At 37.2% G+C, this 25,068-nt stretch overlaps 2 protein-coding genes across 4 annotated transcripts; one reads left to right on the top strand and one right to left on the bottom strand.

Moving 5' to 3' along the window:
• Positions 1-684: 684 nt before the first annotated feature.
• Positions 685-14,928, top strand: LOC105448841 (constitutive coactivator of PPAR-gamma-like protein 1 homolog). Of its 3 annotated transcripts, XM_011687655.1 has the most exons (16): positions 685-818; positions 2,026-2,471; positions 2,691-2,863; positions 2,952-3,065; positions 3,287-3,433; positions 3,541-3,910; positions 4,266-4,517; positions 4,612-4,992; positions 5,080-5,218; positions 5,531-5,656; positions 5,815-5,932; positions 6,022-6,322; positions 7,757-8,004; positions 9,669-9,797; positions 10,183-10,280; positions 10,591-14,928. In XM_011687655.1, the coding sequence occupies exons 2-16, from the start codon at positions 2,258-2,260 to the stop codon at positions 10,739-10,741; spliced, it is 2,961 nt and encodes a 986-aa protein (XP_011685957.1). In that variant the 5' UTR covers positions 685-818; positions 2,026-2,257; the 3' UTR covers positions 10,742-14,928. The 3 variants fall into 3 exon arrangements, with proteins under 3 accessions (XP_011685957.1, XP_011685959.1, XP_011685960.1); XM_011687657.1 differs by lacking the exon at positions 10,591-14,928 and having other exon boundaries at positions 9,669-9,810; positions 10,183-10,273; XM_011687658.1 differs by lacking the exons at positions 9,669-9,797; positions 10,183-10,280; positions 10,591-14,928 and adding an exon at positions 8,118-8,530.
• A 2,669-nt stretch (positions 14,929-17,597) lies between these two features.
• LOC105448840 (nardilysin-like) lies at positions 17,598-23,732 on the bottom strand. Its single transcript, XM_011687654.1, has 14 exons — positions 23,367-23,732; positions 23,074-23,159; positions 22,827-22,960; positions 22,338-22,451; positions 22,063-22,258; positions 21,793-21,998; positions 21,538-21,708; positions 21,104-21,447; positions 20,503-21,003; positions 20,212-20,362; positions 20,002-20,135; positions 19,463-19,841; positions 18,585-19,071; positions 17,598-18,330 (listed from the first exon to the last, which is right to left on the bottom strand). Exons 1-14 carry the CDS (start codon positions 23,681-23,683, stop codon positions 18,143-18,145), a joined length of 3,408 nt encoding a protein of 1,135 aa, XP_011685956.1. The 5' UTR covers positions 23,684-23,732; the 3' UTR covers positions 17,598-18,142.
• Positions 23,733-25,068: the final 1,336 nt, after the last annotated feature.

The raw sequence follows: 25,068 nt of genomic DNA, 5'->3' as shown, positions 1-25,068 counted from the left end.
AAGTAATATAAATAAAAATTATATAGTAGTGTAAGTAATTTAAAAGTTATGGATCATGAAAATTAGAGATTTCTTGTACAAGATAATTTCTTGAGTTATAAATTCAACAATCGAAATCGTGTTTCAAAGTTCGAGTTAATATTCGTTGTATAAAAATTGTAAAATATAAAATTTGTAGTAACATAAGTAAAAATTACATTATAAATATACAAGTAATTTAAAAATTACGGATCATGAGAATTAGAGATCTCTTATACAGGATAATTTCCTGGGTCATAAATTCAACAATTGAAATCATGTTTTAAAGTTACTTTAATAAATATTTAAAAGGGCATTAATTTTTAACATCTAAATATACGTTAAAATATGTGTTCATAAAAGTAAAAATTGTGTCGTACATCTGACAGGAAAATAAATCGATTGACATTGAGGAAACAATAGCTGCTTTAACAGTACAGCCGTAAAGGGGGTGGTCATTCGTCGACGATCGCCGACGAACGATCCTCGTCGAGGACGAACGCCGGACTGGAAACGGGGACGCGTTTCGCGTTTCGAAACAATGGCGCGTCGCGCAGTTCCGGCCACCACGGTCGGCCGGCTGGCCGGCAACGCAGGGACCGCGGTCCGTGACGTGTGGGGACGCCACGGGGCCGGCCAATCGGCGCGGCGGACCGCCGCGGCGACGTGCCGGGCGGGTCGTCGCGCGCGCCACCGTTACCGGGGTGGCCATTTCCGTTTTCGATTCCGACGTCATCCAACTCCGAAAGCCCGTGTGTTTTGTGTTTCTTTGGGGCCACGATGATTATCGCTAATTTAACGTAAGTACGCGACACGTCGCGGCGGCACGCGCGGACCGCCCGGGCGTGTTCGCGCGGCCGCGATCGGCGCCCGTCCCGCGTATCCCGTGACCGCGAGCGAGCCGCTTTTCACGATCGTCGGATCCGCGGCCCCGTTAATACTCCGCCGACACCGAATGCCAGGGACGATCGGCTCCGACTTGCGTTTCTGTTTACACGGGGGGAGCCGCCCGTGCGGCCCGTGCCGCTCGGCTATTCGTCGCCCCCCCCGACTCCGCGGGATTTGCGTCCGGTTACGTTAAACAATAACCCCGGTCCCCTGGGGTTGGGCCCATCCCACCACCATCATGGGACCGGTCCTCCTCGCGGGAGGCCAACCGGCGTGAACGACGGTCGAAGACGTCCCGAGACGTGCGCGCGTAAACAAAGTAAATGGCGCTGGACTGGTCCCGATGTCGATATTCCGAGTATTCCGACGCGCGCGCTTCCTCGCGACGTTCTCGCGGCGACGCTCCGCAACGCCGGGTGTCCGCCGAACACGCTACGGAAATTCCTCTCGTCGGTGGCTTGTCACCTCCGGGGGAAGGAGTAGAGAAAGAGAGGGGCGCGGGGGAGAGACGGCGTGAGGGGCAGAGGGACGCAACTTGCGGAGCAACGAGTCTTGCGAATCGAATAAATTATGTCGCTTCGAGTTCTCCCCCCCCCTCTCCCTGTTTATTTATTTTTAATTACTTATAGATCACAAATGCAATGCAAATGGTCTTATCGTCTTATAGCCGACCGTGAATAGAGCTGACTTGGTCACGGTCGATGCGAGACGTGAACCCTACGATAATTAAATCTCTGGGAAAACAGATTTTGTAGAATGTCTTACTACTGCAAATCTCGGATTGCAGAATATTAACAGAAATGTAATAAAATCTGTCTAGCGGAATGTGACGATTATTGATCGATTCGCAGAAACCGAGCAAAATCTGTCGTTTCGTAGCTGTTCAAGTGATTCCACTTGTGATGGTTGTGAAACGGCACATTCTGCTCGGTTCCCGAAAATTATCATTTTATGCTGATTCTACAGTAATATATTCTACGACAATTCTACTCAAATCTGTCGACAAATCGCTAGCAGACTGCTAATATTATATTTTGCTTAATGAGAATGATTGTAACGACGACTTTCCAACTGAATGTTACGTCAGAAAATACATTGCCTGGTTCTTCTCTTTTGCAGATTGAAACTTTTGAAATTGGAATTAGGTTTCTTCATGTCTTAAAACATTTCAAAAATATACCAGACCACAAAAGGGGCAAACACATTGCTGGTCTTAAGACACAAAAATAAGCAACCTACAAAGATAGTAAAACTATTGTGTACATAAGAAAAAAGAAGAAAAAAGAAAATTTGAAACAAACGTAAACGTGACGACTCGTGACTGGAGTACAATTCGGGAATATTAAGAAACATGGGCATTCAAGACTTGCAAACTTTCCTGGACGGCAATTGCGTACAAGGGGGATCTGTACCTGTGGACTTGTTGAAGATAGCGCGTATGGTCGCTCAAAAATCCCAACGCAATCGTGTGATTAAAGGACAGCAGTTGCATAATTTCGGCAAATTAAGACTAGTTCTCGATGGAGAATGTTGCTTGGACCGATTGTATGGAGGATTCTTCTCAGGTAAATAATAAAATAATTGTACCTTGCAAAATTCTTACGAAAATTAACTTTTAACTAATCAAAAGATAAGATAGCGAGACCAATATATATATGACGATTTAAGTATAAATAAATTTTATTTTGACAAAAAAGCAAATCGCATATTAAGCGCATAACTTCAAAATGCATTCAGTTTTGTCTTGATGAGAAATGATTAATAATATTGCTACTTCGGTACAGATTGGGCTTGTGGTGGACAATGGAATCGTATGCTCCAATTTCTTGCTGTTCTTATACAAGCGATGGAAATGTCGGGATTGGAGATAGCTGTATTCTTTAATGGATGTTTCGAGCCTCTTCGGAGAGCAGATTGGGTGCAACAACAGTTGCAAGTACGCGCTAAAGTTAACAATGTAAGTTCGTCCACATGGCATATATTTCAAATCTAACTGTTGGGTTAATTGGCAAACTTTTAAAGATGTCTTTTTGAAATGTGTTCAGGTCTTGAAACATATAACAACGAAAGGTACGCCGCCACCGAAAATCTGGTGGACTCCTCCTGTATGTTTAAGAACCAGTTTACGTATGGCTCTCAGGCATCTGAATGTCACAGTTGTAAGTTAACGAGCATCCTCCTTTTATTGCTTATCATACCTTTGCCTTTACAGTTAAAATTTTAATTGAAATTATTGACACAATTACCAATGCATAGTAATAATGTTAATTACGTAACATTTTACAGATTATTAAAATTATCTAATGTATATACTGCGATACATCACATTTCAATTAAAGTTTTAATTGTAAATATTATATATATACTCATATTTTAACAGCTATGTAGCATGGATGATCATCATCAAGAAGTCATTGCTTACTGTCGTGAGAATAATTACAATGGATTGATAGCTGATGATGCAGAATACGCCGCGTTCGATCCTCCACGCTACTTCTCATCTGAACAATTAAAACTTACATACAAGGTACGTATTGTTCAGTTAGATGGAAAACAACGTGTTTTGCGCAACGACAATTTACAGAACGCTAACAATTATATATATATATATATATTTTTTTTTTTATATAACAGGGTTCTCTCGATACAAAGGAATACATGCTTTCCGAACTCACTAGAGCTCTCAACATACCATCCGACAGGCTCTGTATATTGGCAGCTTTACTTGGAAATTACATACTGACCGAAAATGACTTGGCCGACTTCTACAAAAATAACAATATTAGCACCAACGTGCTAAATAAAACAAGCGTCGAACAAATGATCAAGATAATTGCGAATTTCGTCAGGGAACTTCCGTCTGCGGAATTGGATGTGGTTTCGCAAAAGGTGTTCGGTTCCGTCTCCGATCCAAGGTGTTCGAAATTGAGACAATCTGTTCAATATTACTTAAACGGAACGAAAGAGGGATTTTTACATTACAAGCCAGTGAAACCTGCGAAAGGTGAGGCTTTTTAATATCGAAACGTTTGCCAAATACAACTTATCGCCGGACAATTTAAATATTTTAATTGAGCTTATATTGTTTGAGAATTTTTTATTCATAAGTAATGATTTATTACCAGACAATTCCAAAGTTTTTCAAACTTGAGATGTACTGCTAGAGAATTTTCTATTCACAGTAAATGTTTTGTATAAAGAAAGTAAAGTATGTTTTAACGTTTTTCAAGATAGAATTCTAGAAACTGAACATATAGAAGCAGATAGTAATTGTTTATATATCTGTATGTTGCTAGTTTTAATATAGTTTTATTATAGTTAATATTAAAAGTAAATGTATCCGCGTCAATATTTTTCAGTCCATAAACTCGATTCCAAACCGAGCACACAAACTCAGTCAAGTTTGTCGGACACGCCATCAGCCTCGGAAGGTGACTCCAATTTGGAAACGTCGCGATTTGCGTCTGAAACTCTGGAGAGCGAACGCGAAAGTTTGAACGCGTACAAACAGGCAACAGCTAACGCGAAGGCGGCGCCGCAAATCGTAATCGATCCACCGGGTATTCAAGGCCATGGGGATACCGATGCCATACGTACGGAGGAAGAGCAAAGTATGCCGGCTAAAAACAAAAAATCGACGACGCTTTTCGACAACGCGATTTTATTGATATTCTTATTCCTAAACGTCTGGAATTTTTGAAACAGGCGATGGACATGCTATCAACGGTACTCACAATCTCTTGATAAGCTCGTCCAGTTCGAGTAGTAGCTCGTCTGCGACATCGCCGTCCCACGCAACGGCCGACTCCGCGAGGCAGCCGGAGAAGACGACCAACGTTCCCACCACGTCGCCGGAAGTTATGCGCACCGCCTCGGAGCGTCATCAGAAGGGGCTGATGTCGCCGTACATCTACCAGATTCTCATCGCCGGTGAAATCAAATTGCCGGTCCTTCTGGAAGACGAGAACCACCGTGAATTTCCGTCTATACACGTGATTTATAGACCAATTCGGCAGATGGTGTATGCGATTTTGTTCAATCTTCATCACCGAATGTACCTAGCTATGAAGAGCAAAGAGAAAGGCGGTACGTATGGCGTTGGTAATTTTTTATATTTTAGAGATTCGTCCCTTTTTCTATTAAATTTTTATTTTGTAAATTTATTACCATTAGATAGCGAAAAGGTCGATTTACCGGATGTAATAATAAAAGAGTGGGTATGGTCCAAGTCCAATCCGTATCAGACTCCCGAATTGGTGAAAGCGGAACAGATCGGTTGGGGCGTACCTACGATTCAACGTTTGTGGTTCGGGTAAGCGTTGATTTATTATTCAATTAAACTGGATGTACAGTCGTGTACATATCGGTGGGCGGCACTTTTTTTTTTAAATAGGTTCCGAAACGCACTAATATTTTGCAAATGCGAACCACGATTGGTGTACTGTCTCTAAATTAAAGATAATACACCATCGTGGTTCGCATTTGCAAAATATTAGTTACCTATAAAATGTATATTGAATATATACTAAAAATCTGTGAAAAAAAGTGTCGCAACCGATATGTCCACGACTGTACACAATGTTTATATAATTTTTACAAACTAACAAGACTTCCTATTCTTCAGCACAGTCATAGATGATAAACGGCGAAGACTCAGGGGTTTCCTGACTTGCATGAGATCGGACACACCTCTCATGTTAAATACCGCGTACGTGCCGCAACATCTGCTGGTCATGGCCTGTGTTTTAAGGTGAACATCGATTACGATTATTTTCAAGCTCTTAGCAAGAGTGACAGGGATTTTTTTTTTAATTTTCATACATTACGAATGAAAAGGCAGTAGTAACTACATGGAACTAATTAACAACTCGATCAATAAATGTTTTTTTTTTTTAATTCCTTTCGCAGATACATTATGTCCTTTTCTGACAAAATAAAAATCTTGCGCCGTCAGGAGTTGGACGCTTTCATCGCGCAAGCCTTCTCGCCGGAGCTCATGAACGCTCAGTACTTGCAGGATTTGCAGGTGAAATAAACGTGTATTTTTGACAACGGCCATTAAGCTCAGGCAAATACCTGGAACGGGCCGACATTTAACGTGCCGTTTGTACGCAGCTTCCATTAGTGACATCGCGCGGCGTACAACTGGCTACATTGTTCATGGCTGGTGTCGAGACTGCATTATTAGCGAACGATGCTTGTGGCGCGCCGATTCCATGGTTAATGTGCTGCCCCTGGCTCTACTTCGACGGCAAATTGTTCCACCATACGCTGGCTCGTGCTACTATTGCCAAGAACTTATTGGAACTGTGCAGCGGTCATATTGACCGCGTTGTAAAGGTCGAGAGGATGAGAAAAGCTATACTCGAGGGAATTACCGTTGTGTTTGCGCGACCGCCCATGCCCGTCACTCCAGGTATGTCACAATTCCTTTTAAGCCATTAATGTCTTCTTCTTTAGTCGCCTTTAATTGGTTTGACGCAGTTTTTCGAAAGCTTCGCTTCTTCAGTTTTATATGTAATTATATGTAATTTTACAAATATATATATATATCACAAATATATATATATATATATATATATATATATATAAATATATATATATATATATAAAAATCGAAGAATCAATGGGTATATATGTATTTGTTTTTTAAATATAGATTCTCACGAAGCGGGTTTCAAATATATATATATATATATATATTTGAAACCCGCTTCGTGAGAATCTATATTTAAAAAACAAATACATATATACCCATTGATTCTTCGATTTTTTAATCAGCCTCATAATCAAAATAGCATAGAACGAAGGATATTGTGTATTTGTTTTTTAAATATAGATTCTCGCGAAACAGGTTTCGCGGGAAATCATTTTGTCACTTTGTTGTTTACTTACAACATTTAATGTCCAATTTTCTTAAAAAATCGAGACATATATGAGATGACAGTCGGATTCGAACGTGAGACCCTTCAACTATCGATCGTTTTCATATAGAGCAATATGTACCTCGATAAACTTCTTATAATAATTATTATAATGAGACTACAGCCTGTAATTTTGCTTATGAAAAACGTTGTATTAGTCATGCATTACACCATGTTTTATGTATTTACATAACTTAGCATTATTAGTATAACATATTTAATATGACATTTAATGTTTACAATCATGTGTAGGCATTCACATTAGATATTGTCACTGAGAAAAAAAAGGGAATAAGAATTAGTATAACAATCGGTATAACGTTAGTTTATTTGATAGGTAAAACGTCCGAATTTTGGTTTGATCTTTACTCAATGCTTCTTTTTTTTATTTTTTATTAATAACTCTTCCAGTTTCCTTAGCATCCTATGATCTTTCATAATAGGATGTTTTCGGATGGAAGTAAAAAAAAAGCAGTTAATGTTGCTTCGTAGAGTTTATCAATATAGCTCTGCGAATCTCAAAACTGCGATAAAATATTCTGATAAACAAAAGAAATTCCTAAATTTGTAACATAAAACTGAAAATTGCTGCGAGAACATTAAAGTTATTAAGAAGCAACTATGATATATATGGGTCACATCAGAAAACGGAGATCACGTATATTCTTGAGAACGTTATTCAAATGTTAAAAAAATGTCATAACGCAGAAAATTGATTAGCATTCTATAAAGAAACAATTTCGTTATATACGCAAATTATTAGACATGTAACAAAAACTAATACTCTTACGTATTAAGAACTAATATTCTACATAACAAAAATTATTTCTACGCACTATTTTAATTTTCCTATATAAGTTAATGATACATTTAGTTTTCATTCACTTGTTTACGATGCCTATAATAATTTCACACTTATTACACAGGTATTCGTGTATCAGTTCCCTCCAATATCTTGCCTGCCAGTTGTACCATACCCAACGACGGGCTGATGCGCGGTCGTGGCAGCGGCACGTTACCGCAACGCGGTTTAATGCGCCGTCCAATCCCCTCGCGCGGTGGTCAGCTGGAAATCGCTGGTGTCGTGGTGGGTCAATGGGGCCCGAATTACGGACAGCCCGGTCGATTGCCGCAACCCCTGCAGGGGCATCCCCGCGGACGGATTCCACCGCAGGTAAGATATGACAAGATTCCATTAAGGGTATGTGATTGCAATTTCATAACGATGACTCGGTATCGTTGCGTGTATATGGAGTAAGGAGCACACGATGACGATATTCTGGACAGATTTTAGGGGAACGTTCGAGGTATTGAGTAGTCCGCTTTCACTATTTAACCGTCGCTGGTGTGTGATCGGATAATACGTGCATTTAGGAGGGACATCACGTAAATCAATTTAATGCAGAGTTTACTTGCTTATACAGTTTTTATATAGTTTTTATATGTAGACGTTCATCATGGAAATAAATTATGGAATCATGTATTTGAGAATGTATATTAAGCGGAGGATAGCTAGCTCATCCTCGTTATGCGACTTTATACGTGTTGCTTTATTACATTTATTAGGATGAAAAAGAAATTATTTTCACACATTATATTTATATGATGTTTTTTTTGTAGCATTGCGGTTTTGTATTATCGCATGTTTTTTTTACATGTAATATGGACACTGTTAAAATAAAGGTTTCTATATATTTTAATTCAGAGTATTTTAACTGGTGTTCCTTTATATATATATATTCTTTTTAGGTAATATATATTTTTTATTTTCGAAGTAGTCTAATAAAAGAAAGCATGTATTTCGGAGAAGCATGTATTTAAATATAGCTGAATAATATGTAATGAAATCATATTTGCCAAATTACACATAGTTGTACGTAAATCATTGTATATAAAAACGACATACAGATTTTTGAAAATGAATTGCTTATTCGAGAAATATTTATTAATATTCTTTTTTGCCAATTATTCTTATGAAATTCTTACTGAATAATTCAAACGACACGTATGTATTTGTTAATTTGATTATTCAATGTTATGTCGTAATTTTTATTAATATATAATAATATATATTTGCTATTATTAAAACTTAAAAGTGAGACACTTTATATTTCTTTAATAATTTAAATAATATATTTTTTTTAAACACATGCGTGCGTGTGAATTACTTTATCTTCTGGAAAATCTTAATAGAGAGATAAATATTACTTAAATAAAGAAATATGGGATCTAAAAAAAAATAAATTTTTGTCATGATTGTTAAGGTTGTTAATAAGAAGTAAAAGTTGTTTTGTCTTTTGTGGAGCATGTTTTTCTAAGAATTTATCTCTTGAAATTCACTTCAGTTCAATTTATCTTTTCTGCATTGAATTGGAATACGTGTTATCTCTTGTCGAAATACATTCTTCTGATAAATAATTTTGATAATTTTTTGTGTGTTATATAACTCTTGCCTAAATTTATTTGAGAGAAAGATAAAGTTACATAATTGTATTTTTTTAAATGTACTTCAAAATAAAAAATGATACATTATACGCGTGTAAAGCCATAATATGCATTATAGTTTTAAATATATCACTACAGTAAATTATCTATATTAAAATTCATATCAGAATACATCGGAATGTGCTTATGAGAAACGAGCACTTTTCTTTTTAATATGACACGGAAAATAAAGTTCAAATAGTCTATGTTTATATGACACTTTCTTGTTTTGAATTCTAAGCTCACCTTCCGAAGTACTGACTTACAAATCATCTTTAGAATGCGTCGCAGTATTTCATTTAGACAACAAGAATTTTGTATGTATCACAATGTAGATAAATTGTGTTTTTGTAGGTAACTTCTATTGGTGGACTTAAATACGGTCTTCCACGTGGATTTAATCCGATAAACCGACCGACATTTCAAACACGCGGGGCCACCCGTGCTCCGATCGCTGGACGTGGCAAGAAAACTCAAATGAAGGTATAAATATTTTGTAGGTATATAAATGAAAAAAAGTATAAGTGTATAAACAAAAAAAAAAGGAACATAAACTGGAAATTTTGAATTGAATTTGGATTCTTACCGGATTAAATATCGAATAAACCGATAATATATTGGAATAAAGTTTATATGAATGCAGTGAGATAATTAATCCGACATACATACATGAATAAACATAATCCAAGTAAACGTGAGTTGCAAGGCGATCGTACTTCTAAAAAACGTACTAGACGAGAAAAAATATTTAACGCGTCTCTTCTTTATATCGCAATATATAAATCTCGTCAAAATCGAAAGAGACAATTTGATTTGTTTTTTTTTTGTTAATATATAAAAATCTTATACATATTTTTATTAATTCTAGGTATCCGGTAAAAAGAAAACTACTATTAAGAAGACCAAGGAAACTGAGAAAAAGGACAACAAGGGCCGTGTCACTGTAGATGGAATTACCGATTATAAGTGAGTGTTCCTACTCTAGAATGTTAGAAAATCTTCCTTTTTCTATAGATGCCAATATATGTTTTATAATCAAATATTTATTGATTGTCGTATTCGTGATGGAGCAAGAAAATGTTTTGCTTTATCGTTCTCATTTTATAAAGAACTTGTTTTACTTTATTATGACAATATATCTACGTTTAATTCTCGAGTAATTCTAAAATTTTTACTTCACAAAATAATTCAATTGCACAATTATGTTTTATGTACAAATAAATTATTTTTATAGATTTTTAATAACGATTTATATAATTCTACGCTCTGTTTTCAGCGAAACTCAAACCGATAACGCTCGTGCATTACTGACGAAAGACGCACTGCCAGTACCAGGTCAGTTTGATGATGCAGTGGAGAACGGTAAGGGCATGGAAAAGGGGCAAGGCGATGCGCCGCTCGTCACTGCGGTCGCCACGGAAAATTAGATGTAAAAAAAGAAAAACTTCTCGAAAAAGGACTGCAACTACTCCCAAATGGTGACTCAAGACTGCTAACAATCTACTTATATATTCTGAGCAATTGTGCATCAGTAACATTTGAATATCGGTCTTCGAAATTATTACACAAAAAGATTTCTTGATAATCTTTAAATAGAAAATTTAATATTACAAATTATTAATTATTATAAACTTATATAGTAAAAGATATTTTTCTATTTCTTTGTCTAAATTTTGGTAGACACTTCTGGAGGCAATGTGTATTATCCGCAGATTTTGCGAATCATCAAAAACTAAACTTATTCAGATGTTTATTACCATTCATTAAACGTACTTCAGATTTTGAATTGACAACAGTTACAGTAACTTAAAATTATATTTATAATTATCTGGTTTCTTTTTTTAAATTAAAATTCTATGGTATATATATCTAATAATAACAAAATTAATATGATGATTTCGAACACAATTTCATCTTCTAAATATTGATAGCTATTGATTTGAATGACAGCTATCCGATTCTGAATGTTACATGCACAATAGTTCTAAAGCTCTGATGGGTCCAAACTATTGATCTATTAATAGGAGACAAGAAATCTTTACTTTACGGTGTCTCGATAAAGCACGCGGCACGATGTGTAAAGATTTTACCCGTTCTTGACGTATGCGATACATGATGTCCTCACTGCCAAACGTACCACTCTGTATAAGATAGAAAGACAAAAAAAAAATCGTGCTTGTGCTAAAGAAAAGCAAAGAAAAAAAAAAGGAAAACAATGCGAGCCAATTTCGCTCGCATTACCATGGAATGGAACTCGACTGATTAGTGTATGCGTGCGCTAATTTTACTACTCAGAACAAATCGTCTCAGCTGCTATAAGTATTTAATTCTTAAGAAGTGTGATTATTTTTTTTACACGAAAATATATATTTTCCGGTATTATATGAAATGCTCGCTGCGACGTATCTCAGTGATTCGATTTGATCGACAAAGGAGGAGGGTAGTCTGATATACACGTACACATACATACACATACACGCCATATTGATACATGTTAGCGGTTAATTGATTTTTTGTAGATAAAAGCGTCAGACGGGACACTGAGATAGTCATTAGCACATGGAGACTGATGCTTTTCATATAGGTAAAATATATATTTATATATATACATATATTATTTAGATTAGAGTTCTCATGCAGTATATTATACGTAAGTTGTGCCTGTGTAAAGCGTGTGAATGTATTGTACCTGAGAGTGTGAAAGAGAAATTGTGAATATTGGAGCGTGTGTGTAATTATAAGAGTGAATGAGAGAGAGAGAGAGAGAGAGAAAGTGAGAAAGAAACGAGTGGAAAAGAGCGAGAGAACGAGAGTGAGAAAAAGGGAGGAGTGAAGAGAGTGAGAGTGCGAGAGTGTGAGAGCCACGATAATGATGTACATACACGTGGCATATTACGTCGTTATAGACACGTATACATACGGGTATTAAACCACCCTATGTATGTACATGTGCGTACCGACGAGGGTACGCACACATGAGTCTAGATCATATATTTATTTGCGTTGGAGAATTGTGTGAACGGATTTCCTGAATGGAATTTGAGGTTTAGATACGATAACGTTTCTATCTAACGGCAGACTTGAGGCTTATCGTAAGGCTGGCTAGTATAAGGGTGTTTGTTGAGAAATAATCCTTACGGTATGTCTCATATTGTTTGAACTATATGCTACATTATGGTGCATGTGCTGCAATTACATTGGAAACATTTAGTTTATTAAATTTATATATAAAAAATTTACATTACAATATATCATTATAATATAAATATTGTTTATATATTATATATAAAGAATATTAATATTATATGATAAACAAGTTTCCATATATGCACAGATTTATGGAAATTGAATATACATATTTCATATTGTTATAATATAAATATTCTTTACACACAATGTATATAATATTTATATTATAATATTATAATAATTCGAAATGTGTGCTAGATCAATTTCGATATTTCAGTTTGATTAAAATTGATAATACGTATTAAAAATACGTCACAAATTGATTGTTGAACATTTAAGGAAAGAATTAATTTTTTTTTTGCACAAAACAAGACGAGCTTTTCACTGCACACCTGATGTAGCATATTTCGAGAAATATTCTTCGTTTAATTGTACATATGAACAGTTGCTTTATAAGTGACGCAGTGTGATTGATATGGTGTATATACAGAATTCAGGTGCGTATGTGTTTATTACGCATCGGAATAGGAGATGATTATGTTAAAAATATGCTATTTATGTGTAGAATAGTCTAAACGACTTTCTACCAAAGATCATCGGAGTTTAAAAAGAGATAAAAAAAAAGCGAGGGTTCTTTTATCAATAGAAAATGATATATAACAGCGAAATAACAAGACAGCACGACAGAACACGATTATTAAAATAAGTAACGAAGACGAGGCAGACACGTGTCTAAGACACGTGCACGAAGGTGATTAAAGCGAGTAAAAAGAGAAAACCATTTATTGAGATAATATAATGAGATATGGTGATAAGATAAAATGTTATATTTTTGTAGATTTGTTATTGCGTAAAATGCATTAGGACAATGAGAAACTTTATATAATTTGAGGTAAAATGACAGTTAACGAGTCTGAGAATGGTTGAAGGTGCAAGATCCTGTGAGAGAAAGGGAGAGAAAGCGAGAGAAGGAGAAAGAGAGAGAGAGAGATAGAGAAAGACAGACGGAAGTGCTTTAAATGGCATGTTAAGGAAATATAACATCCGCGGATAAATTTTGCCGAAAAGAAAAAAAAAAGAGGTAACGAGTCCCATGTTCTCCTACATTTCCGAAGCTCTCAGTTTCCTGAGTTGCGGATAGGAACAGGAAAAAAAAAATAAAAGATGTGTATAACGCATATATATATATGAATAACAGAGATGAATTATATAACTAATAATGTCAGCTTCGATGTGCGCCGAGCATATGTGGAAAAAAATAATTCGACCGTTTTTACGCGATGCATATTTATGCGAAGTAATCAACATTTGCTTAATAACGTATTTGTCACGACACGATCGTTTGTAAAATCATACGTTTCACGGATACATGTAATATATGATTTTCGTAATCATCCGAGTCTCACGTAACCGACTTACGATTAGCGTACGAACGCTTACGATTACTTTGCAAAGTACGTTGCAATGCACCGAGTACGATCGCTGATACGATATTCCTTTCTGAAGAATAAAAGAAAACAAATAAAAGAAAAACGTAAATTTCGAGAATTGACAAAGCCGTTCGTTCCGAACGCGTATATACAATATACACACATGTACACACATAATACATATTTAACACGTACTAGAGAAGCCGACCTTCTTGAATCTGACGAAATACGAATTTGAGAGTAAAAAAAAACGCCACTTTACGCTTTTACGTAAAGATAGATGATTTTCTTTCTGAGAAATCGAACTCTTGAGAGATATATATAATATATAATGTATACCGGATATAAAACAAATAAAGACACAAATAACGATGTATATGCAACGCGATCAGTTGCTGCTGCACTGATATGAGTATGCAACAATAATAATAATAACGTGAAATAATTTAATGTAAACGCGAAGCGTAATGCAAAAAAAAACGATAAAAAAAGAGAATTCAATATTGAATACAGCAGAAAGCAGAAATGTTGAAAAACAAGGAAACTCGCATTAAAGCATTAAAGCGACGTAAAAAAAAAAAACGGGCGCGCTCGCGACTCAAAGTGCGACCGCCTGCTTTTCGTTGTTGATAAGTAGAAAAAAAAAGTGGGGCCCACGAAAAGTCGTCTATGATAATTACCGAGACATTACCATTAAAAAGCTATAAGTAATCTATCGTATTTATGGAGTAACAATCTATAATGATCCTCGAAACATTGTGTGTTGTGAACAGATAATTAATGACAGAAAAATAAAAATTAATTGTACACCAAATAAATGCTAAACTCTCGATAATCTTGCTGGAACGACCGGAAACCGATTCCATTGTAAATGAAGATACGGTTAAATGGAATATCGCGCGGAATATTCGTTCTTCACGTGTCTTTATGTGTAAACGCGCGTAACGTAAACGGCGGCGCGTTGCCGCTTAGACAACACGCTCAGATTTTTCGAAGGAAAAAAAAAACGACTATTTTTCGTTTCGTTTCGACCGCCGCTTTTCTAGCACAGAGCTATCATATACGATATACAGCCGAGTATAAGGGTTCTCATTAACACTTTAAACATATGTATTCATCAACAGTTATGTCCTTTAATTCGAGAGAAAAGTCCCCGCTTTCTCATATACTTCTATATATGTTCTCTATATATATTCCTCCTTCTTTTATATCTTGTAGAGCCTTAGGTTGCCTTGCAGGAATCTTGGAGAAAAAAAAAAAAAGGGGAGACCGTTTAATTTTCAATAACTTTGTTTTAAATGATAGATTAAAAAGAGAAAAGGAAAAAAAACATTGTATTGTATATTACGTTTTTCCGCATATAGATTGTATACGCAGACGTGATGACGGTCGTGTGTCACGCGTGTACACGTGTGTTCTTATCTTTTAACTTCTAACTAGTAGCCCGTACAAATAGAAACTCGAACTTTTTCGTAGCGATCCGACGTATCAAGCATAATATGCCGAAAAGGAGGGAGGTTTCCACCTCTCGCCGCGGGTTTGCGCGCACTCGACGATTTAATAAATTTTAAGTTTTTTTTTTTTCCTTAACGTAGCTTTGCTTATATACGTAATACGAGATATAAACTAAAATAACGATAGCGAAACGCAGGTATAATGTAATAAAGTAAAAAGTAAAAAAAAAAAAGAGATATCGATGTAGTTGAGAGAAAAAAATACGCATGTGGGCCCCGACACACACACACACCTTATATATTCTTATTAAATATTACATAACGTATAACTACGCTATTATTTTTCATAGGGAAGGAAAAGATTACATACGCATACGCGCGATAACAATGTATACTTGATAATCATTAGTACGTTTGTTTTCCCGTTCTTTTTTTTTCTTTTTTTACTTTCTCTTCTTATATCCGAAGAAAGAAAAATATATAACGCAAAAGCGCATGGGATGTATGTGAAAAAGGGAAGGAAATTTACTTGCGTGTACTCCATTTATGTGGATGTATATGTGTGTGAGAGTAAGAGCGAGAGAGAGAGAGAGAGAGAACGCCCTTTCGAACTTTTCAACCGAGACCAATTGCACATCATGTTCGGAACTGTCGCTCGAATTTCCGGTTATCGAAGGGAGAAGAGGGATAGAAACGGGGGAGGGAGGGGGGAGGAGGGGACGGAAACGTTCGTCGATCCGAAAAAAGATTGTACATGCGCTCAGCTGTTATTGACAATTATATAATTTGACTTCGGTGGGTCGGTCGCAGCGGATGGCGTGACGCATTGCGAGAGACAAGTGCGCGCGGCGGCGCGTGAATCGTATAGATTTCGAATCGTCCTTTCCCAGACACCGCTTTTTTCTTTCACCGCTATCATCGGGTGGATACCGGAGACAACACGGAGTGGAAAGAGGGAAACACTCGCGGAAAAAAAAAAAAGGTAAAAATCCCACAAGAGTAGAACGAAAAGCCCTTTCGCACGGGGAAGATTATAGTTGTAGCACGTTATCGTTTATACGGTAATCAATTATAGTCGGTCGCGAGTGCCGAGATGCCGCCGATTCGCACGTAGCCGACCCATCCGCGGTCGTCGCATTTAATATAAACGCAGCCGCATTGATGTATTCTTGTTGGATTATTAATACCCATTGTAAACCCATTGTACTGTTGTAACATGTACCCCCATTCATGTCTGGTGTCGAGCAGAGCTGATTCTAATGCTTTCGCCTAGTTAAAAGAAAAAAAAAAAATCCGAGGGATCGTGTGCACAAGTTTCGGAGTAACTGTTATTCGTACAACTTCCGTGATGATCCTGTGGGGTATATTATACGTGATTCAACGGAGTTAAAGAAACGCGGAGCAAAAAGAGAAAGGGGGAGAGAGAGAGAAAGAGAGAGAGAGAGACAGAGTAAAGAGAATCAGTGCTGGCGAGAACACGAGGCAGAACCGAAAAAAAAAAAAGATTATCGTAACTCTAAAGACACATTTAAACTACTTAAAAAAAAAACGGATACATATTTGGAGAGTAGCAGGTAAATAATTAATATAAATGTAGTGGCAACTCTATATAATATTACTGCAAAGAGAAAAAAAAAAGAAAAAAAGATATATACGATGATTATTCGAAGTATAAAATGCGAAACGCACTCTTAATGGATGTTATAACAATTTAGAAATACTTAAATTGCATTATTATTAATACTCGCTGTAAATCTGGCTCTTGGAGGGCGAGTGCTCCGCCTGTCTCCTCACGGCTCGCAAGCCCACTTCGCTGGCTCGCGAAATCTCTTTCCCGAGAGATAAGAGAGAAAGAGGGGCAGAGCAGTTGATCCAATTGACAGATAAATTTCAGTTTCCTCCGTTTTCTTTTCAACAGCATAATATTTAACCCTTCGTTTATATTCTATAAAACGCAACCTCTCAACACACATACACACGCGAAATTAGAGTATTTAAGATTTGTAGGGTCCTCCGTTCAGTTTATATAAAGAAGTCTTTACGTGATGTTGTGCGGCTTTTGTAAAAGATAACGAACTTTCGATCGAGTCCTGTAAGAAAGCTGTTAGCACGAGTAGAGAGAGAGAGAGAGAGAAAGAAAGAGAGGAGCGAAAAAGAGAGAGAGAGCGAGAGAGAAAGAAAGGGGCGAGGGAGTTCGAATATGGCTGATATTTTCGGAAGTTTAATGATTTATTGAAAACGTGTTGTCATGTCTTGAATACAATTAAAAGAATATGAAAAATTACATCCCGAGCGAGTACTTTATTTCCTGATTAGTATCGATATCTTATATGATTACAGCTACATTTATGCATTCGTTTATATCGTATTTAGTCTCTTATATCGTACTTAATTTCCATTTTGATCCACGCGAAAGAGAACCATGCAAAAGATCGTTTAATATGAGCTACAAAATAAAATTAATATAAAACTCACAAACCTTATTTTATCTGTGAGACAATTTCCTTTTATTAATTTCGAATTTTTCATATTGCAACGTGCAAAATGTTCCCAATAATGTTAATTACTATGATAAAATGGCTTATCGGAAAGGAGGCGATAAGTGTGAAGAGTTACATGAAAAAAAATTTGTTATGCGGAGAATTAGAGTATTAAATTTAAGCATTTAATAAATAAAAAAAAAGAATCTTATTATCGTAAGGCAGTACGATTTATCAAATTTTTTTTATTATCATTATACTATTATGTTAAAGTATCACTTAGTCTGCGCTCTGAGAGGATTTGTCCCCTCACTCGCTGGATACACGTAGAGATCCTTCTTGTAATCTTCTACGTTAGTAATGTGATTAACTCCAGCGTCCTTTTGCGCCTGATCGCCGATTGGCGATATATATTCCAAAGCAAAGTACTGCGCTTTCTTACGATGCGATTCCTCTGCAGTATCTGTAACAATTAATTTTTTTCATTTTTATCCGAGTCACTTCGATCGTATTCCGACAACCAAAAAAAAAAACGGACGGCAAAAAATGTTAGATAACGATTCTTCCATTATCTGAAAAGGAGATGATGTGTGCAGATGAGTGTGACGGGCGGATAAAATCGATCGCGATAATCGAAAGTGTCATTCATATTTCATTAACTTTTAAATGTAGGTGAATATAATGGACATCGAACGAGAAAAAGTGTTGTTTGCTCACCATTCGCTTCCTTGTGTGCACTTTCCTTCGGATCAGTTCCTACGACGTGCACGCTCAATTTTCTGAAATGACTTCCGTTCGCGGTGTGCTTTGCAAACCACTCTCTCAGCCCGTTGATCTTTATGTCTTTTATCGCAAGCACCTCCCTCTCGAGTCTGTCGAACATGTATTGCCATTTGGTGATCTCGCGCCAATTCCTGTCGACTTCCTCCTCCAGATCGATGTCGGCACACTGCTTCAATTTTCTCAGCGCCTCCTTCACGTCGTCCAATTCCTCTTCTGAGAACTCTTCCAAACTCTTATTGAACGTTCTCAGAAATTCCTCGATCCGCTGGTCCACGTGCTCGGTCGTGTACTTATCCGCCTGAGTGTGAACGGTAATGGTATATCCTAAGATTCCGTTGACGTCTCTAAGGACGCACGAGACGTCGTAACCAAGCTGTTCTTGGGTTCGTAGCCGATTGAATAACGGTTCTTCCATTATCATCTGAAAAGGAGGATGTGTGCGGATGAGTGTGATGGGCGGATAAAAGCTGTCGCGACAATCGAAAATGTCCATTCATATTTCATTTACTTTTAAGGCCCATTTTCACAATGTATGATTACCTCAAGATTAAAAATTACCAAGAAGTTTATTGTTTAACAACGTTTGATTAGGATTTAACCAACCAATTAACTTGATGTCAACTCAACTGATGTACACGTAGTCTTTAGTTTATTTGATTTATAAGCTTATCAAAGTGTGTTTTAATTAACTTTCAGGTTTTAGTTAATTTAACTTTTTCGTTAACCATATATGGTGAAAATGGGCCTAAATGTAGGTGAATATAAACCGAGAATTCCATGCAAATATAACGAAACAATTTTACGATACTTACGATCATCAGATCGATTAACACCGACAGCTCAATCGACGCGACGCCGGCTTGATAATAATTTGTCACCACGGAATTTGCGTCAATTTTGTTGATATTTTTCAACTTGCAGTAGCACATGCCCAAGGGTATCTGAGTGACCCTCATCTGCGGTATCGTACTGGACAGCAAGGGGCCGCAATTGATTATGCTGACACACTGCCGTACAGTATCGATCGCAGCGTCCTGCGTCATGTTGCCTTGCACGAGACACTGAATGTACAGATGATTGGTGAAGGACTTCACAAAGTCTTGGAATTCCTCGAAGTTGATACCGTGTAGAGCGGCGTGCGTGTCCACGTGCGTATAATGGACGAGCCTCAGTATCCACAGTCTCACGTCCCTGCGAAAAAAAAAAGAACGAAGATATATTAGTTGTGGCAGAAATATAACTCGACATAATTCATTTTATAATATCGATTGTTTGGCTAAGCAAGAATCTTGTAACTGTTGCAATTTTACGCTTGGCAAAAAATAATCTTCTGCAAATAAATAGTCCGTACTTGACGAGTTTCCCAGGTTTTATAAATGTGTTGTAATAGGTCTTGAGTTGTTGCACTTTGACGATTTCAAACAAGTCCTTCGTAACAAGGGTCGGATAGTCCACCATGTATTTCGCAATAGCCATTAACAAGAGCTGTAATACAAGTAAAGTGTCGATGTATCTCGAAATTATGTATAACTTCAAATGCACACGTCGAATCTACACTTACTGGCAGTTTTTCGTTAAATCCGTTCATTTTTATTGTAATGCCCTTCTCACTGACACTAATACTATAGTCAAACCCAGCCGCGATAGCTGGATATAATTCTTCGATCAACAGCAGTTTTAATACATTGCAGTACATTTCCATGAGAGCTGCACTGAAATGTTATTAATGTGAATACCATAAATGTATATTTTTTAAAAAAGATTGCGTTAAAATCATAATATTAATAATTACACGTTAGAAATCAATAGAATCAATACTTTTACATTATGGGTAATATTTTTCATTACTTACTTCTTCGGCGACTGAAGTCCTAGAGAGGAAATAAAATGGAAATTCATGTAGCATTCCGGCAAACGGAACTTGGGATCCGGGCGATACCAAATCTCCGATATATTGTCACTGTGTAATTTCACGGGGTATTTCGAGACCTCCGCTGGCAACGGTATTAAGGAGAAGTCGCTGGTAAGGAATGTATTCTGTAATGGTAAATGAAAATCTGGCAATGGCTCAATCGTCTTCCAGCGTTCGATCCATTCCTTTGGTATCTCGATGTCCGTATACTTGGTTTTGAACCACGGCTCGACTTTGTTCAATTCGACAGGGTCGAAATCCTCGTTGAAGATCATGATATTCGCGGTCTCCGGCACCAAATAATCCAGACATTTTTTTATAGCTTCTGGATTATACTCGAAATAGAGCTCGTTTCCGGTTATGTAATCTCGCGGCGGATAGAAATGCATACTCTCGCACAAGTCCTCCACGTAATCCGCTGGATCCTCCTCGTCTGCAAATCTAAAAAGGCCTCCAAGTATAAGCCTCACACATATTTTCATGACTGTTCTCTTTCAATCATCTCTCACGCGTCTATTTATTCTTAAAAATCGGTATTTACCTAAAATTATTTTCTTCAATCTTATAAATCTCGTCGTAAATCCTTTTCTGCGGACTCTCTCTCTTCAGCAAATTGATGAAGGAAAATATCGCGTCGAGAACTTCCTCCAGATGTTGCTGCCCCTCGTAGGAGAGCACCACGGTAAGCTTCAACAAGGCGTACATGGAGCTGTGCTCGAAACCGCTCTCACTGTTACCACTGAACATATCGAGGCTCCACATTTTCTTGCGTAGATAACTGATCAGAGAACCTTTTCCTTCATGCCCAAGAATCCACGAGATATATTGATGCGGCTTACTTTTGTAAAGCTCAAGCAGCGAAGGCATTGTCCACGTTATTTCCAGCTGCAAAAAAACAATTTTTACTTTATACATTTATTCAGTACATGTAAAGATAGGTGATTTTTTTTGCATCTGTTCCTTAATCACACATACCTGGCTGACATCCTTGAAGGGCTTGACTTTATACATTTTTCGGAAAGCGGGAGTGTCGAAAGAAATGCCGTCTTTGAATTCGGTAAAATTATCGGGAGGCAGTCCGTTGCTCGGTACATCGGCAAAGCATGATGTGACATACATTTCCAGCGTGTCCAGCGGTAGTCTCGCCTGTAAAGACATCATGTTATGAATTAACTATTATATTTAATAAGCAATCGATGGCTCACGTCGCAATTTTTTCAAGCATGTTACCTGTATAGCCAGCTTCATTCTGTGCGCGCTGTAATGGCGTTCTCTGAATTTGTGCAGCTCCTCGTACAATTTGTCGTCGTTCACGTTGTCGCGCAATGTTATTAAATTGCCCCAGATAAACTTGTTGGCCGGATGACCGGTTCGCGCGAAGGAGGAGAACAGTTGCTCCTTCCTGTTCTCGTCACAGGGCAGGGCCAGCTGAAACTCTATATGAGCATGGCGTATCGAGACTGCAAGGTACGACAGGAATTACAATTATGATTTACACACCGCTTTCCACGGCCTCTCGTTCCCGCGTGATGGCGTCTTTCTTCATCAGCGGCTTAATGAAAAATTGAGCAAAACGATCGAGGGCCGACAGCAAGTGTTTCTCTTGGATATCGAAGTAAAATGTCGTGTGCTCGCAATCCGTTGAGGCATTAGTAAAGCCACCACGCTTACTGATAAATGCATCAAAATCGTTCTCCTGCAAGTGACACGGCACATTTTTAAGTATAAACGAATAAATGAATTTTACGGTAAACTCATGCAGCTTGTTTTAATACTTGTGGATATTTTTCGGACCCCATGAAAACCATGTGCTCGAGGAAATGTGCCATGCCCGGTACTTCCGGCGGGTCGCTGAAACTGCCTACTCCCACACATAAGCCACATGCCGCCTGTTAAAAAAAAGAAAAATATATATATTAATACATTTTACAGGATATTACATTTTTATGTGGGATGTTAAATGGAGAAATAAACACAATCAACGGTATGACTCATAAACTATTTCAAACTAAATTAAACATTTCGAAATCTAGGGAAACTCTCTTGCAGATAGTAAAGATCAAAATTTTCAAGCTTCTGATAAAACTGATAATATTCTTAGGAAATATCTATCTCTGAGGAAATAGATATGATCTTTTATGATTTTATAAGTCTATCTTTGATGTATCACAATTTTAATGAATTTTTAATAATATATTATGTAAAAAAAGAAATTGATGCAAGGTATATCCTAAGGTGCAAATTAAATTGTCTTGTTCGTGTACCTTCTTTTCATCTCTCTTAACTCGTTTAACTGAAGAACTATCCTCTTCATCAAATTCGTCATCTTCTATTTCCTCTTCATCCCCTATACTTTCATCATCCTCATCATCATCTTCCAAGTCATCTTCGCTAGATTCTATATTCATCAAAAAATAATACATTTTTAATTTTTTTAAACATATACATTTCTTCATATATTATCTATTATATAATATCTCATTTTTTAAATTAATATGAGATACGTCTTACCATCATCCTCGTCTTCAGAATCGCATGTTTTTGAATGCAGATCGGATATTAGCAGGGCTGTTAAACCGTTCCGCAATCTGACGACTCTGAATTTAAAAGATACAAAACAGGGATTAGTGAAACAAGAAGTCAGTGGGAATGTTGTCATATAAAAGGAAAACATAACCCCTTCTTTGGGGTTTGCAAAAGGTGTATCGCGATGCTCTTCTCAAAAGATTACCGTCATCATAGTAGATAATATATCTCACATTTTCTATTTCGATCGAAATGCCTGTCTCTGAATATCTGCCTACCTGTACTCCTTCTTGTCGTTCTCCGATTTGACGGGCGTCTCCAGATACTCAACTTGACATTCTTGACAACACTCGTCGGCTCCGGCCGTGCGTTCCACCTCTGGCATTATATCGACGCGCAGGAGATCAGACTGGAAATTAGGTCGGTCGGTAGAATACGATCCGGTCGGGGAACTCGCGACGGGATTTCGAGTCGTTTTCGGCCTTCCCTCCGGTAGATTTGCCGCAATTTCCCTCAGCACTCTAACCGATGCATACCTATGCACGCGTCTGACAACGGTCAGTCGTTGTTGAACGAAATAGAGCGCACGTGTCATACGCGCTTCCGGACCATATTGGCATATTCCCGTACGCAGGCCGGCCAGCCCGGAATTTTCTTCTTGTTTCCTATATATTTTCCCAATACCTAGGGACTTTCGAGAAACTAAACATTTTTTTAGATTGCCTATCCTCTCTTGCGAAAAAAGGCAGGCGATCTGGATGACAGTTTTTTCGAGATTTCTTAAGAATCACCATGGGAAAGGATAGGAAACCAGGAAAGTGTCATTTAAATAATTGCAAAATGATAGATTTTACTCAGTTTCTGTTGTCATATACTGTAAGCTGTAGTAGATTCCTTCTAACATCCCAGATAGCACATTTACAGAGGTGAAAAAAATTCATTCGTATCTCACAATCAGTGTCGTATGTGTCAATTCATGAGTTCATTTTTAAGTATTTAAAAAGAATTCTTTTTGCATCTAAAAATGAACTCGGAATTGATGGCATGTAACTGTTCTTTTTGAACTCGTCTATGCAATCAATCTGAGATTCTGCCAATAATTAAGTTCTATAATTAATACATTTTATAATTTTTTAAATTTGCTCTTGAATATTGATCGACAAATCGTTCGCATGCTTACTGTTTTAGGATTTAACTTGACAAACTAATTAAAAATATTATTTCCAAGTCATTGTTTATTCAATAGTTACAGGTGCATTATACTGCAGTGAATGAATTTTAAGTTAAAAATAATAATATAAATAATTTACTTATAAAAATGTATGGGGGGAAAAATCGTAATGTCAATAGAATGATGAGATTTATTATATATATGAATCACAGGATCTTTGAAAATCAATATGATATTTCTATTCTAGCTTCAGCTAAGGGTGCCGTCCTATGGCAGAAATTTTTCACGTAACGCGTATTGCGTAATCAATCAGAGGCGTTACGCGATAAGCGTTACATGAAAAATTTCTGCCATGAGACGGCACCCTAAAAGTATCCGGTTCGAATCTTCGCTAAGTGGGGTTTGAGTCTCCGCTAAGTGAGGTTCGAATGCGCGCGCGCTATAAGTGCAGCGGGAGAATAAATTCAATAAATCTCCGCTAAAATGTGGTTCGAGTCTCTGCTAAGTTGGGTTCGAATCTTCGCTAAGTGGGGTTTGACTGGTTTGACTTTCGAACCTCACTTAGTGGAGATTCAAACCTCACTTAGCGAAGATTCGAACCTCACTTAGAGTGCCGTCCCATTACAGAGATTTTTTATGTAACGCGTATCGCGTAACCAATCGGAAGCGTTACGCGTTTTCTGTTACGCAAAATTTATTTCCATATGTCCCATGGTAAAAAGATTAAATAGCGTATGTACATGATAGCCATTTAAAATTATTTTCATTTGCAGAAAGCAATGGAAACAGTTGAGACGAAATTGTGTCTA

Source organism: Wasmannia auropunctata, unplaced genomic scaffold (assembly GCF_000956235.1).
Source record: "Wasmannia auropunctata unplaced genomic scaffold, wasmannia.A_1.0 LD336078.1, whole genome shotgun sequence".
Lineage (NCBI taxonomy): Eukaryota > Metazoa > Arthropoda > Insecta > Hymenoptera > Formicidae > Wasmannia > Wasmannia auropunctata.
This window is presented reverse-complemented; position numbering and strand designations above follow the sequence as displayed.